Genomic DNA, 16,180 nt, shown 5'->3' with positions numbered 1-16,180 from the left:
AGCCCTGCAATCACTCTCCAGGTATCCGTTCTATGAAAGGTCTAGCAGCAGGTAGAATAAACATTTTGGCAGTGCAGTGCTATGAATTCTGGAGCCCTCTAAATTGCCCTCATCCAGTTCTGTTTTCTTTGGGGAATCTGACACGCATTCGGAACAAATTTGCATGATGTGATATTGGTCTATCAATGTGTGCATCCATATGCTAATATCACACAGCATGATTTTGCAAGCAATTATAATGCAGGTTTTGCAAACCAACAAACCTGCTTTGAAGGTGAAAATGGAAAAGAAAAACTTGTGTGCATCAACACAAGAAATTCTGCAGATGCTCGAAATTCAGAGCAACAGACACAAAATACTGAAGGAACTCAGCAGGTTAGGCAGCATTTAAGGAGGGGATTGAACAGTCAACGTTTTGGGCCAAGACCCTCGACCTAAAATGTCGACCGTTGTTTCCACTGCATAGATGTTGCCTGACTTGTCATAGTGGTTAGTGAAATGCTATTACAGTGCCAACAACTGAGCTGGGTTTGTATGTTCTCCCTGTGATAGTAGAGCTTTCTTTTGGGTATTCCGTGTACATCCCACGTTCCAAAGACTTACGGGTTTGTAGGCTAATTGGTCACATGGATGTAAATGGGCAACATGGGCTCCTTGAGCCGTATAAGTCATCCTACCATCCTGTACCTCTATTGAAAAAATATATAGCGCCTTTGATAATTTATCATTACACTCATGGTGTACTTCCAGCACAGATGTTGGACCTTCAGCACTCTGAGCCTATGCTGATCATGAAACACCCATTCACACTAATCCTAATCTGATCCTATTTATTCTCTCCAAATCCCCACCAACTCCCCTTCAATTATACCTGTAGTATATTCAATACTTCACTAATATCTGAGTAATATTGTAAATATTACAATTAATACAATATTGCTTGATTAAATTCTTTGTTTGTTTATACAATTCATTACAGGTTACATGTAAGAAGTATGTGAATAGCATACGTTATTACTTCATCACATCATATAGGAGTGCCTCACTAAAGAGAAATTAAGTGGAGAGGCTATCCTGGCTCCTGTGTTTCTCTTTCAATTAGTTTCTGGATTTACAAAACAGAACCATGGTAACCAGGAAGTTTTAAAATGAACCCAAGATAAGTACTTAACTGTTGAAGCACAGCACATTTTTCTTTGGAATGGGAGAGAGAGACATTTGAGTAAAAAAAAAGTGTAGCAACAGCTTTCTTTGGAAGGTGGAAGATAAGTTTGAGTTTATAAAAAGGCAGAAAATGGACTAAATTAACAAATAACAAATATGACCGCAGGTTCATAAATGAATGAGTATTGAGTTATATTAAAAATGTAACAAAAAAAAAAGAAATGGCTGGCTACATCAGACGCATATGATTGCACAACAGATAACTGGATGATGTTTACTAAATGAAGTGAGCAATACTTCTAAGCAAATGAATTAGCCAATGACAAACAAGTGCCAGTATTGCTGAGAGCAATGCATGGAAAAGCAAGCAGTTTCCTTAGCAGTTTAACTGTTCCAACCAAACCAGCTGAAATGAGCTTTGCTATTATCATGAATATAATGCAGGAAAACTTAGAACTGAAACCATTATTGATTGCAGAATGCTTAAGGTTTCATATGCAAAATCAAATGGAAGGGGAGTCTAGTTTCGTTTAAGTGGTTGAATTGAAGAAATTATCTGAGCATTGCTAGTTCAGTGATGGCTTAATGTTGAACTGAGAGAACGCTTAAGATTTGTTCAATCTCACAAATAAAGCATTCAAAAATGGCTCCTAACTGAAGCATAACTCACATTTAAAAGAGCAATTGAAATTGCAATATCAATGGAAACAGCAGCCGGAGACACAATTGAGTTGCAGTCAGAACTGAAAAATTTGATAATGATAAGAGTGCCACAGGACTGAGCAGTATTGAGATTTACAATGTGAAAACTAACAATATACAAGCAATATGGCTTACACCAGAAGTCAACGATAAATTAATTTAAATGGATTTGGACACTCGCTCGGCTATTTCAGCCATTCCACAAAATGAGTTTGATCAGCAGTTCAAAGATACTGAACTGAAGCCTGCAGATATCCGACTAAGAATTTACACTGGAGAAAAGTTAACTCCAGTGGGAATGACCTTCACAATGGTGAAATACAACAACAAATAATGCCACATCCAAGGGTTACAAAGCCTAACCAGTTCCTTTAATCATCCATAATAAAGTACCCAGTGAGCTAGATGGCATGGAGGCTGAACAAACTTTTCCCAAGGTTGAATGGAGCCCATGGGCAATGACAGTGTACCAGTAGCCAAGAAAGATGGGTCTGTCAGGATCTGTGGTGATTTTAAGTTCACCATCAACCCGGTACTAAAAGTAGATCAAAAGCTTCTTCCCATGTTAGAGGATATCTTGGCAAACCTTTCTAGAGGGAAACATTTCAGCAAAGTGGACTTAGCTGAGGTCTATCTACAGATGGAGATGGAAGAACCCAAGGTGTTTCTCACCACAAGCACCGTAAAAGGATTTATCGCTACAATAAGCTTATTTTTGGAGTCGTATCTGCACCTGAAAGCTAAGGACTGGTGCTACAAAGTTGCCCAGGAACTTGGTGTTACCTGAATGACAACCATAGTTACTACTGAGGATGACAAGGAAGATCTCCAAACTCTCAAGACAGTGTTAAAAAGATTAGAAGATTGATGGTCTCAGTTCATGGTGCGACAAGTGTAAATCTTTTAAACCAAGCATCACTTACTGTGGTCACACTACTGACGCACAAGATTTACACAATTTTGCTGAGAAAATTCAAGCAGTGAAAGGTCATAGGATGTGTCACAGTCATGGTCCTTTTTAGGATTTGTCAATTACTATAGCAAGTTCTTCCCAAACCTGGCTACCGTGCTCCACCCCTTGATGTTATTAATACAGAACTGTAAGAAAGGGGAATGGACAAAGCAGTGTGAGGTGGCTTTCAAAAAGGCAAAGGAAATGGTGACAATATTCTCTGTACTCATACATTATGATCCACATCGTCCAGTGAAGCTTGTCTTGGATGTGCTTGGCTTTATAGTATAGTGCAGCCACGTCACAGGTTATGAGTGATGGATGTGAATGCCCCATAGCCTTTGCGTCATGTTCCCTCACCGCGGCACAGAAAAGTATGCATAGATTGACTGAATCTCTGGTTCGGGGTGAAAAACCTTTTAACCAGTACTTGTATGAGAGAGGATTTACCCTCATTACTGATCTTCAGCCACTAGTATCCACTTTCAATCCACAGAAGGGTGTTCCACTAACTGCAGCAGCATGATGCAGGCATGGGCTCTCTTTCTTGGAGGACATAATTACGAGATCGAACTCAAGAGGAAAACTAACAATGGAAATGCTGATGGATTGTCTGGTTTACACTTTGAAAAGGAAATACCAGAATAATTTATTAAAAAGGACCGTCCTCTTGACATATTCTCCTTAATGCAAATCGAAAGTCTCCCTTTTATAGCAGAGATGATCCAAAGGGTAATAAAAAAGATCCCACACTGGCTCAGGTCTACATGGCAACCCAAAATGGCCTGAATGTGCAGCAGAAATTTCAGTTCCCACATTTTTACCAGCACTGGGATGAACTTGCCCTTGAAGGGTTTGCCTTATGTGGGGATGGGTAGTTGTACCATCCAACTTGAGCTAAAGTGTGGGAGGAGCTACCTGCCAATCTTCTCGGCGTGGTCAAAGTGAAAGCATTGGCACAAAACATTGTCTGGTGGGCTGGGATAGGTAGCAGGTTAAGCAGCTGGTTACGCAACATCTGGGATACCAACACGTCCAGAAGAGGCCAGAAGTATTCCCAATAGTCTCCACTTTGCCCTTGTACACTGTTAATGCATTGAGAAGCCTCTTCTCAAGGACTGGTGTTCCAGACCACTTAGTCAGTGACAATGGACCACAGTTTGGTGTGTAACAGTTTCAGTCATTCCTGAAAATGAATGGAATACGACATATTACATCTGCACTGTACCATCCTTGGTGGAAAGGTTTGTCCAGATCTAACTGCCTGTACTGCTAGTCCAGAGGCAAGAATTTTGCGCAGAAGACCGAAGCCCAAAGGTCAATTGGAGGTCTGGATCAAAGGCGATCAAAGGTTGATCAGTGGCCAAGATCGAAGCCCGTAGGTCAATCCGAAGTCCAGAAGTGAAGTCCCAGTTGCTGGAATTCCTGATTGCTAATTGCTAATTCCTGATTGGCGAATCTCTGCATGTTCGCTAGGGAAGAATGTGAATCCTTGACTCCGCAGGAGACAAGTAGATGGCTTGTCCTGGGGTTAGAGAACTGTGTATGTGAGTGAGTGGGTAGGTGGGAAGGAGGGATGAAGGGGCTTGATTGCTTTATTGCTTTCTGTGTTCTGGTGTGTTCAGTGCTGTTCTGCCAAGCATTACGGGCATGCTATATTGGTGCTAGAATGGGTGCCAATACTTGCGGGCTGCCCCCTGTACATCCTCGACTGTGTTGGTTGTTAATGCAAATAACACATTTCACTGTACGATCCAAAGTACATGTGGTGAATAAATCTGAATCTGAGTGTGAATAAGAAGATGTGCTTGAGCATCACCGCTTCAGACGTCCAATTTTGACCCTGATACCCAGTACTGTTTGTATGGAGTTTGCACATTTTCCTAAGTTCAATAATCCTTGGCTGTCACTCCAATGCAGTGCTGCTGGAGTGTTGTAATATGGACGATGCTGGCTTTCCAACAGGATGTTGCGCCAAGTCCCAATTTGCCTTCTCAGGTGGGTGTAAGAGATCTCATTCGCTAACTTAAGGGAAAGCAGGAGAACTGTCTTGGATAATGTTTATCCCTGAAGTAGAATGAAGAGGGAAATACTCCCATGCTGTTCACACTTTTGCTTCTGTGCACTCAATGTTTTGACTTCTCTTTGTGTCAGCTAGGCCCGCCGGATCAAGTTTTACGTGAAATTTGGAGTCTCCCTGAAACCGCTGGATTTCTCCCGGCTGCTCCTGTTCCCTCCCATAGTTGGCAGGCGAACTGGCTACTGTAAGGATGCCTATGGGCAGGTACAACATTCCCTTTACTACTTTTTAGAGCTGCGCGGACCAACCAGTGTTCTGAGCAGGAAAGCTTTTCGTGGCCTGAAAACTGCGTGGCACTTTAATAAAACATTAAGGAAAAGGAAATCCCAGCTGTGCAGCAATGGGAGCATTCCAGTTACTGCGTGGCCACACATCTGCACGGTTTCGAGGGAACAGTGGCCAGGTGCACGTTAAGAGAATTGAGAGGAGTCGACGGCTATGTCAGAGAGATGAGGTTAGGAAGCCAGTTCAGAGTCCACAGATGGGGCCTGTGGTGGCTGGAGGGAAGGTGGTTAGTCCATGGGGTAAACTCCCCCATCTTTCACCTGAAGGGGTTCCTTGGTTTTCCCAATACAAAGCCTCGAGGTTTTCAATACCATCCTAAATTCTTCTCATGAGCAGTAATGGGCAGAGATTTCCAGGAGACAGTGTGGATGTTGCACGTTTACAAGGAGGTTTTGAGCAAATCGTTAAATCCCTTCTCCTGTCCACCAGGTAATCTCTTCTCAAGACAGAGCATGGAATTGAGTGCCTGCTTCAAATTCTGTACAAGTGCTACACAATTGTTAACAGTCTTGGCACGGGCACTGTGATATTCATCACTACATCCTTTGACCACTCAATGCTCCCATCTCTAGCAGCAATTGTTCAACATCTGATACTAGCTGATTGGCAATTTCCTCTCAGTGAATACCAGGAAAAGTGGAGATGAAGTCCAATTCTTGAGGTGCTACTTTAAGTTAATTTGATTCATATGAAAGTTATCATACACTCATTCTACAGAATGCACCTCCATAGGTGGAATGAAGCTCTTATATCAGAATTATTGAAATGACAATAAATTCCACTCCAGTTACTTCTGAAAAGTTTTTCAAGGCAAGATCTTGTCTTAAAGTCTCATACCGCTGTTGGCTTTAAGCCAAAATTTTTTTATAAAGAGTAATTTCGGGAAGATAAGTGGGGCCGGGGAAAATATAATAGAAAAGGCAACCATATACAGTACCATGTGAAAAGTCTTAGGCTAGGGTGCTTAAGACTTTTGCACAGTATTGTATTTGTCAACATGGAGCAAGGAGTGAGTTTGTAAATCTGGCGGGAGCAAAGATGTTGGGAATGGCGAGGGTTGAACGTTGCGGGAGGGGTGAGGGACAGGTGTCAGAAGAGTTCATGAGGAGGGGGGTGATGCAGGTGTAGACACACCCAGCTCTGAAACACCAGGCAAGGTCATTTGATTCCAAACAATTGGTTTATTGATCATTGTAAAATCTTTCTCTGGTGCTTCCCGCTCCCTCCCCTTTTCCCAACCATGATTCCCCTCTCCCTGCCCCCTTCCCACTCTCAGTCCACAATAGAGACCCATATCTGAATCAGGTTTATCATCACTCACATATGTCATGAAATTTTTTTGTGGCAGCAGTACAGTGCAATACATAAAATTACTACGGAACCGTGCAAAAGTCTTAGGCACCCTGGTTATATATACAGTATATATATACACACAGACTTTTGTACAGAATTGTATTCCTGATCAATTGGTGACATTTTGTTCATCAAGTCAGAGTTATCCACTGTGTGGAATGGGATTGAATAGGAGAGGGACCATGGTAAGCAAGTTCAAAGAGGTAGTAAATGTGCTCACTCTATGAATGTGGGTGTAAGCTCTGGGAGGGAAAATAACACTAGAGACAAAACAAATGGAAGCAACTCTTTGGGCAGAGGCAATGGTCCAGTCTGTATGTTACACACAGCTCCCAATACTGAGTGATTTGGGGCACATATCTTTTATTGAGATATAACGTGGGCTTGGGTCTTCTGGCCCTTTGAGCCCAATAATCTGCTGATTTAATTCGAGCCCAATCATGGGACAATTTACAATGACCAATTAACCTAGCAACCAGTACGTCTTTGGACAGTGGAATTGTCACAGGGAGAAGATATAAACTCAATACAGGCACAGGTGGGAATTGAACCTGGGTCCCTGGTGCTGTAAAGAGTTGTTCTAACCACTATTCTACTGAGCTATCCCTCTTCAGAAACCTATGCCCTCTAATGAAAAAACATGGAGGGGAAACAGATTCCACATTATTGTATTTCATGTATCATTTCTATCACACCGCTTCCATCATTTATAGACATTGAAGTGCTATATGGTGCTGAATTTCAACACAGCAGAGTCCCAGAAGCAGCTCTCAGAGAATGGTCAGATCACCTTTTCCGTTTTTGCCTCGACAGCTTATCTTCCTGATGAGGTGTGCAGAAACAGAGTACACACATTATAAACACAAGAAATCTGCAGATGCTGGAAATCCAAAGCAACACACACAAAATGCTGGAAGAACTCAGCAGGCCATGCAGCATCTATGAAGATGAACAAACAGTTGATGTTTTCTTGGCCCGAAACATCGACTGTTCATTCATTTTCATAGATGCAGCCTGACTTGCTGAGTTCTTCCAGCATTTTGTTTGTGTTGCATAGTGCACACATTCCTGGATTATGAAGAATTAGTCAAAAGAATGTAAGAAATGGGACCAGGAAAGGGTCTTTTCCATCATTCATTGAGAACATGGTTGATTTACCTCAGTCCCTATATCTGCCCTGATGTTGACAAGGCTATCAGCATTGGTTTTGAATGAATTCATCACTGAGCCTACAGAATACCCCCCCCCCCCCCTTTTCCTCTAGCTCTTTTCAATTACCTATCACTTCCCCTGGGTCCCCTCCTCCTTCCCTTTCTCCTATGGTCCACTCTCCTCTCCTATCAGATTCCTTCTTCTCCTGCCCTTGAACTTTCCCACCCACCTGGCTTCACCTTTAACCTTCCAGTCAGCCTCCTTCCCCTCCCCCCCCACCATCTTTTCATTCTGGCATCTTCCCCCCTTCTTTCTCAGTCCCGAAGAAGGGTTTCAGCTCGAAACATCAATTATCTATTAATTTCCATGAGTTCCTTTGTGTGCGTTGCTTTGGAATTCCAGCATCTGCGGTCTTTCTTATGTTTATGACTTTGATAATAAATTTACTTTATTCTTGCAACATTGAGATAACTCATCATGACAATAAATCCATACTGCCACCATTCCCCCTTGAACTTTTTGCAGGAAACACTAAGGTAACTCATCGCCATCCTCACCCCACACTTTGACATCCTCCCTCACAGCGTACAGGAGAAATACCACTTCAAGAAGCACAAAGCAGACTGACATGTACAGATGCCTTCCAGGGGCTCTCACCATCCAAACGCAGGGATGCCACGAGGGACGCGTGTTACCTGTCAGCTCATCCACGTCCTCTTCCAGCATGTGTTCGTCCTGATGCACCCAGTCGCCGTTGCACTTGAAGAAGATCTGCATGGCAGGCATGGCTTTGCAACGCAGCTTAATGGGGTCGTTCTTCACAATGTAGGAATCCTCTGGTTCAATCTGGAAGCGAGGCAGCGTCCCTACAGGTGTGTTTGCAGCTTGACCGTCTCCATTGCTTGCCCCTGCTGAAGAAGAACAGCGTCAAGGCATTAGAGTGGATATAAGAACAGAAAGGGTAGCTGGCTACAAAACTGTGCAATTAGCACCTTCACCCCACACCAAGCCCTTGGAGAATTCAGAGAACATAGAATAGTCCAGCACAGTACAGGCCCTTCGGCCCACAATATTGCATCAAACTTTTAACCTACTCCAAGATCAATATAACCTTTCCCTCCATTTCTCTTTCATCTATGTGTCTGAGAGTCTTTTAAAAGTCTCTAATGCCTTTACCACCACCCTGGCAGAGCGTTCCATGCTCTCATAACACTCTCTGCAAGAAAACGACCTCTGATATATCTCCCATACATTCCTCCAATCACCTTAAAAATATGCCCCCTTGCTTTAGCCATTTCAGCTCTGAAACGAAAGTACCTGCTATCCACTATTAAGGCCTCTCATTATCCTGTCTATCTCTATCAAGCGACCTCTCATCCTCCTTCACTCCAAAGAGAAAAGCCCTAGTGAGCTCAACTTTTCTCCAAAAGACATGCTCTCTAGTTTAGGCAGCATCCTGGTAAATCTTCTCTGCACCCTCTCTAAATCTTCCACATCCTTCCCATAATGAGCTGACCAGAACTGAACACAATGTACCATGTGGGGTGTAGCCAGAGTTTTATAGAGCTGCTGCATTATCTTGTGGTTCTGGTACTCAGTCCCCTGTCTAATGAAGGTCAACACACCGTACAAAGATTCAAAGCACATTTACTATCAAAGAATGTATAAATTATACACCTTGAAATTTGTCTGCTTACAGGCAACCACAAAGAAGCTCGAAGAACCCAAATAAAAAAAGACCAAAAACCAATGTTCAGAGAAAGAGAGAAAAAAATACATTGCGAAAACAATAGAAGCAAGGCAACAGCATCCCAAACTAGACTGAGTTCTGGGGTTCAGGAGAATGAGGATGGATCTCATAGAAACGTTCCGAATGTTAAAAGACCTGAACAGATTAGATATGGCAAAGTTATTTCCGGTGGTGGGGGATTCTAGGACAAGAGGGAACAACTACAGGATTGAAGGACATCTATTTAGAACTGAGATGTAGAGAAATTACTTCAGAGGGTGGTAAATCTGTGGAATTTGTTGCAACAAGCGGCTGTGGAGGCCAAGCCACTGGATCTATTTAAGGCAAAGATAGATAGGTTCTTGATTAGCCAGGGCATCAGAGGATATGGGGTGAAGGCAGGGGAGTGGGGATGACTGGAAGAATTGGATCAGCCCATGATTGAATAGTGGAGGAGACTCGATAGGCTGAATGGCCTGCTTCTACCCCCCCCCCCCCCCCCGATATCTTCTGGTCTTATGGAGTTCCAGTTCCGCTCCTGGAGCAACTGGGGTAAGCCCAAGCCTAGCCTTGGTCCCCAGCTTTCACACCATCAGGGCAGAAACGCCTCGGCACCGCACAGAAAGAAATAAACATTCGCAGGACAGCGAGTGATCTCAGCTCGACTTTCGTCACCATACCCGTCTATCTGGGATGATGTCTAAATTGTCCAATGCCACGTCCAAGGACCCAGAACCGGGCACCCTGATTCACCTGGGCCACCTGCCCAAAGCCGTTCTCAGCCTTGCCAAATCGGCCCGCCACTTGGAGCGATCCAACCTCGCACCCGGGTTAGAGTGGACAGGCATCGAAACCCTTCAGCATTGACTCCTCTCCAAATCCCTCACTCCATCATTAGCAGTGATATCAACTCCATCTGCGAACCCGGCTGATGAACACGTTGTGCCTCATCCCCCGAAACAGCCCTGTCTCTGCCTGCCTCATTACTGTCTTTGGCGATAGCAGTAAGCTGTCGCACATCTTCGGTAGTGCTTGAATAAGCCAGAAAACACCACACGCCTCCTTAATCACCCGAGCAGCTTGAGTGGCAACTCTAAGGGATCCTCAGGGAGTTTTGTTGACATGTATTAACATTCAAACAATGATTGGATCCACTGTGGTCATGCGGAGGTGACTACCTCTCGCAAACAGCGGTAGAGCAAAGAATGCTGGGAGAGAGTCAGCTCTCATGTTAAGCTGTAAGACTGGAACTGGGAGGTAGGATGGAGGCAGATGGGCAATTAACAGAGAGGAACGTTTAACATCTCCATCTGCTAAGTCAGCCTAAGTCTTGATTCTGCTCCTCTTCCAGATCATCAGATTCACTATCAGATTTATTATCACTGACTTAGTTGATGTGAGATTTGTTGTTTCGCAGGTGCAGTTTTGGGCCCCTCATGAAAGAAAGGATGTGCTGGCATTGGAGAAGGTCCAGAGGATCTTCACAAGAACTACAATACTGAGAAAGTCAGTAGATGCTGGAAATCAAAAGGCAACACACACAAAATTCTGGAGGAACTCAGCAGGGCAGGTAGCATCTATGGAGACGAATAAATAGTCACCGTTTTGGGCCGAGGCGCTTCTTCTGGACTGAGAAGGAAGGGGAAAGTTGCCAGAATAAAAAAAGGTGGGGAGAGGGGAAAGAAGCTACCTGGAAGGTGATAAGGTGATAGGAGAAGGCAGGTAGATGGGAAAGGTCAAGGACTGGAGAAAAAAGAGTTTGATAGGATCAGAGAGTAGACCCTAGGAGAAAGGGGAGGAGGAGGGGACCCAGGGCAAGTTGTAGGCAAGTGATAAGAAGTAAAAGGTCATAATGGAGAATAGGGGAAGGGGGGAGGGGTGTTGGAATTTGTTTACTGGAAGGAGGAATCAATATTCATGCCATCAGGTTGGAAGGTAGCAGACCCTTTGGTCTTATGGTCTCTCCAGATGGAATATAAGGTGTTGTTCCTCCACCCTGAGGGTGGCCTCTTCTTGACACAAGAAGAGGCCATACATGGTCATGCCAGAATGGGAATAGGAATTGGAATTAAAATGTTTGGCTACCGGGAAGACCCACTTTTGGCAGATGGTGCGGAGGTGCTTGATGAAGCGATCCCGCAATTTATGAAGGGTCTCACCAATGCAGAGGAAGCACCAGACATGATAGGTGACTGTAGAAGATCCACAGGTGAGGTGTTGCCTCACCTGGAAGGACTATTTGGGGCTCAGAAAGGAGGTGAAGGGACAGATGTATGGGCAGGTGTTATCCCAAATTATCCTGGGAATGAAAGTGCCAACAGATGAGGATTGTTTGATGGCTCTAGGCCTGTACTTGCTGGAGTTTAGAAGAATGAGGAAGGCTCTCATTGAAGCCTATCAAATAGTAAATGGTCTGTTGTAGATTGAGTGGACATGGAGAGGATGCTTTTTATAACGGGGGAATCTAGGACCAGAGGGCAAAGCTTCAGAGTAGAAAGGTGAGCCTTTAGAACAGAGATGAGTCGGAATTTCTTTCATCAGAGGATGGTGAGTCAGTGGAATTCATTGCCACAGATGGCTGTGGCAGCCAAAGCATCGGGTACATTTAAAGCAAAGGTCGATAGGTTCTTGATTAGTCAGGGCGTCAAAGGTTATAGGAAGGAGGCAGGAGAATGGGGTGAGAGGGAAGATAACTCAGCCGTAATGGAATGGCAAAGCAGATGAATGGCCCAATTCTGCTGCTGGGCCTTATCGCAGCAGTATAGTGCAAAAGAAAAATGCGCAAAAAACAAGGAATAACAGAATCGTATTTATGGACCATTCAGAAATCTGTTGGCTGAGCGGAAGAAGCTGTTTCTGAATTTTGTGCATATGGTGCTGAGTATTGTGATGTGGAATGTTCAGTAAAATTATGTGGGGCAGGGTGCATGGATCAGAATATTATTACTTGTGTGCCTCAAAGACAATCACCTAAGAGCGAAAGCACTCTGAAAATTCTTTCCTGAGGTTAAATATAATCTAAAGAATGTACAAGAATAATTCCAAACAATTAACCGCCAGCAACTGCATAACAATGGAAGAATATTCCTTGTCTTGATGACACATATTGTGCAATGTACACTTAGCGGTAACTTTCTCCTGTACCCAATAAAGTGGCCATTGATTATAGCTTTGTGGTCTTCTGCTGCTGTAGTTCATCCATTTCAAGATCCGATGCATTGTGTATTCAGAAATGCTCTTCTGCACACCTCTGTTGTAACGTGTCGTTATTTAAGTTACTGCTGCCTTCCTGACTGCTTGACCCAGCCTGGCCATTCTCCTCTGGCCTCTTTCATTGATAAGGCATTTTGTGCCCACAGAATGCTTTTTGCTTCTTGCACCATTCTCTGTAAACTCTTGAGACTAATGTGTGTGAAAACTGCCAGGAGATCAGCAGTTTCTGAAATACTCAAGCCACCCCATCTGGCACCAACAAACGTTCCATGATCAAAGTCACTTAGTTCACATTTCTTCCCATTGTGAACAACAATTAAGCCTCTTGACCTTGTCTGCATGCTTTTATACTTTAGTTTGTTGCCACATGATTGGCTGATTAGATATTTGCATTAACAATTGGTTGTACAGGTAAAACTAATAAAATTCCAATGCATGTAAAACTGTGGACTCTTTTCCAGCAAAAGCAGTCTTTAGTTCAACCTTTTACATAATTTGAGTTCATCTATTCACTAGTATTTGATTAGCTAGCTTTCGTAATTTGCGAGCAGTTTATAGATTTGATGTTGGACTTCTTGCAGCTTACACCGGTATAGACACAACCCAAGAGTTATTCTACATCCATTATTCCAGGTGTTGAAAGGTCACATTGTAGAAGATTTGGCAACATCGTAATTGAAGTGATTTAGGAAATGAAACACTAGGATTTTGGACATATCAGTTCAAATCCCTGCAGGGGAACCAATAAAGAATTTTAAATGAGTAACTATAAAATGGACTGCCATTTGGCTCCCTAATCATATTTGTGAAGGCAGTGTCTCCTTCTGTGAGACTCTAGACTCCATTAAATTTTGGTTGTGCCAGTTGTACAGGGTAATGCCAAGATCACCCTTGGAGTACAGAGATTTATTATTGGGCTAATTCCTGTGATGAAAGGTTTGTGCTACCATGGGTGGCAAAAGGAAGTAGATATGCACTCAGTGGCCACTTTATTAGGTACACCTGTAGACCAGCTTGTAAATGCAATATCTAATCTGCCAATCGTGTGGCACCAACTCATTGCATAAAAGCATGTAGACATTGTCAAGAGATTCAGTTGTTGTTCAGACCAAACATCAAATTGGGAAAGAAATGTAACTTTGACCATTAAGATTGTTGGGGCTAGATGGGATGGTTTTGAATTTCTCCAAGACTGCTGATCTCCTGGGATTTTCATGCACAACTGTCTCTAGGGCAGGGGTTCCCAACCTTTTTTTATGCCATGGACCAATGCCATAAAATGAGGGGTTTATGAACCCCAGGTTCGGAGCCCCTCCTCTAGCATTGTGTTAAAAACAAAAACATTCTGTGAGCAGCTGCTCAGTGGGCGGAACACCTTGTTAATGAGAGGGGTCAGAGGAGAATGGCCAGACTGGTTGAAGCTGACAGGAAGGCGACAAAATAATCACTAGTTACAACCGTGGTGCACAGAAGAGCATCTCTGAACATAAAACATGTCGAACCTTGAAGTGGATGGGCTACAGGAGCAGCAGACCACGACTACATGAACTATATACTCGTAGGGTATATATAACTACTATATATTCATGGCCGCTTTATTAGGTACAGAGGGCACCTAATAAAATGGCCACTGAGTGTATAGTGTCAGAGTTACAAAGAAAGTGTAATGTTATTTCAGTGCAAGGGCATGATAAGATGGATTGGGAGATCAAGAGTTCATCTTTTAGCCTATGACATGTCCTTCTAAGAGTATGATAACAGTAGGGTTGAAGCTGTCCCTGATCTTGGTGGTATATGCTTCCAGTCTTTTCTATCTTCTGCCCAGTGGGAGAGGAGGTAACAGAATTACTGGGCTTGAAGGGGTCCTTGGTTTTGTTGGCTGCTTTCCTGAGATAACAGTTCATGTAGACGGAGTCAGTGGAGGGGTAGTTAGTATAGCAGGTTCACACCTCTTTGCAAGTCCTGGTGGTTTTGGGCAGAACAATTACCATTCCAAACTATGAGGCATCCAGATAGCCAGTCTGAGCTGCCAAGTGGCCTATTCCACCATCTTATAATTAATGAATTTGAAATGGTACAACAATTATCTCTTCTTTAATGGCTCTTGGGGTTGGCAACTAAACACTGCCTCGCTAGTGATGCCTACATCTGTAGCTGAAAGAACAAAATGCAAATGATTTCAAGGAGTGAAATCTTCCCTTTGAAGTTTTAGCTTTGGATGAATCTCTGTGCTTTTGCTCAGCGTGCTTTCTGACAGACTGCAGTATTTACAGTTGTTTTATCAGACTGCACCGGCAATTGGGTCACTTGTTGAGCGGTTAACCGTGCACCTAATGAGCTCCAACTCGCAAAAAAGCTGGCTAATTCTCCAAGGCAATCTTGCTGATTGAACGATTGGGTAAGAGTCCATTGATCAATCCATGCTGGTTAGTGCAGTCTGTGCTCGAGCAATTATCAGTGGGAGGAGGAGTAAATTGAAGTACTAACCCGATCAGGCAATTAAGTGCTTATAAGAGGGAGCTGAGACGGTGAAATGGGATTTACAAGTAAAGAAGTTTTGGAATATATAAGTTCATAAGACACAGGAGTGGAATCAGCATATTCAGCCCATCAAGTCTGTCCTGCCACTTGGTTTATTTCTCCTCTCAACCCCATTCTCAGCTTTCTTCCTGCAACTTTTGATCCCCTTACTAATCGAGAACCTATCAACCTCTGCTTTAATCATCCACAAGCACTTGACCTCCACAGCTGACTGTGGCAATGAACTCTCCCTGGCTCCACATGTCATGCTGTTTTTGACAGGAAAGGCAAGGGTTAGCAATCAGGTTAGTGACTTTTTGTCATTTGCTGTTCATAGGCTTACTGCTGACAGAGTACCTGGTCTTTTTTTCTCTCCTCTGCTATTGACAGTCCATTTTCTCAATTCAACAGGTCTTCTACTTAATTGAAAGCACTTTTGAGACATATTCACATGGATGTCACTGGTGACTGCAATATTTGTGAAGTAGCAGCAATACTAGCTAATCCATTTGCTGCCTGATTTCCTCCTGCTTCTTCTTGCTGTCCAACCACCCTCATTCTGATCTGTCTGTCTGTGGCCTGCTAAACTGTTACAGTGAAGTCCAATGCCAACAACACCTTATCTTCTGTCTGGGCCTGCTAAAGTCTGCAGGACCTCATACTTTCCAATTCTACAACAAGGAGAAAAAGGATGTTCGTAGAGCAGCAGGGAGAATAGGGGAGGGGATGTCTCCAACAGGTTAACACTGGGTAACCATGGTGATGAGTGAAGAAGAAGTTAACTGGTCAGTGAGTGAGTGGGAGCAGTTGGAGAGTAAGAACATGGAGAAAGGGCGTGTCCATATAGTTGGCATGGCAACAGTTAGTGCAAAGCTTGACAACCTCAGTGATCACCAGTCAGGGTTTGATTCCTTAAGGAGTTCCTACATTCTCCCCATGACTGTTTGTTTCCTTCGGGTGCTCTAATTTCCTCCCACATTCTAAATACGTACAGCCAGGGTTAGTGAGTTGTGGGCATGCTTTGTTGGCA

At 43.5% G+C, this 16,180-nt stretch overlaps 1 protein-coding gene across 7 annotated transcripts in view; it reads right to left on the bottom strand.

The window, feature by feature from the left end:
- Nucleotides 1-16,180, bottom strand: part of LOC140734734 (netrin receptor UNC5D-like) — an 820,373-nt gene that overhangs the window by 404,747 nt on the left and 399,446 nt on the right. For 6 of the 7 annotated variants that reach the window (XM_073059143.1, XM_073059196.1, XM_073059151.1 and 3 more), the window contains exon 2: nt 8,384-8,599. In XM_073059143.1, coding sequence (XP_072915244.1) covers nt 8,384-8,599 — 216 coding nt within the window. The remainder of the gene's footprint in view (nt 1-8,383; nt 8,600-16,180) is intronic. The other variant, XM_073059161.1, reaches the window with a different exon arrangement.

The sequence above is a fragment of the Hemitrygon akajei genome, chromosome 1 (genome assembly GCF_048418815.1).
Source record: "Hemitrygon akajei chromosome 1, sHemAka1.3, whole genome shotgun sequence".
NCBI lineage: Eukaryota > Metazoa > Chordata > Chondrichthyes > Myliobatiformes > Dasyatidae > Hemitrygon > Hemitrygon akajei.
Note: the sequence above shows the minus strand (reverse complement) of the source record. Positions and strands in the feature narration are given on the sequence as shown.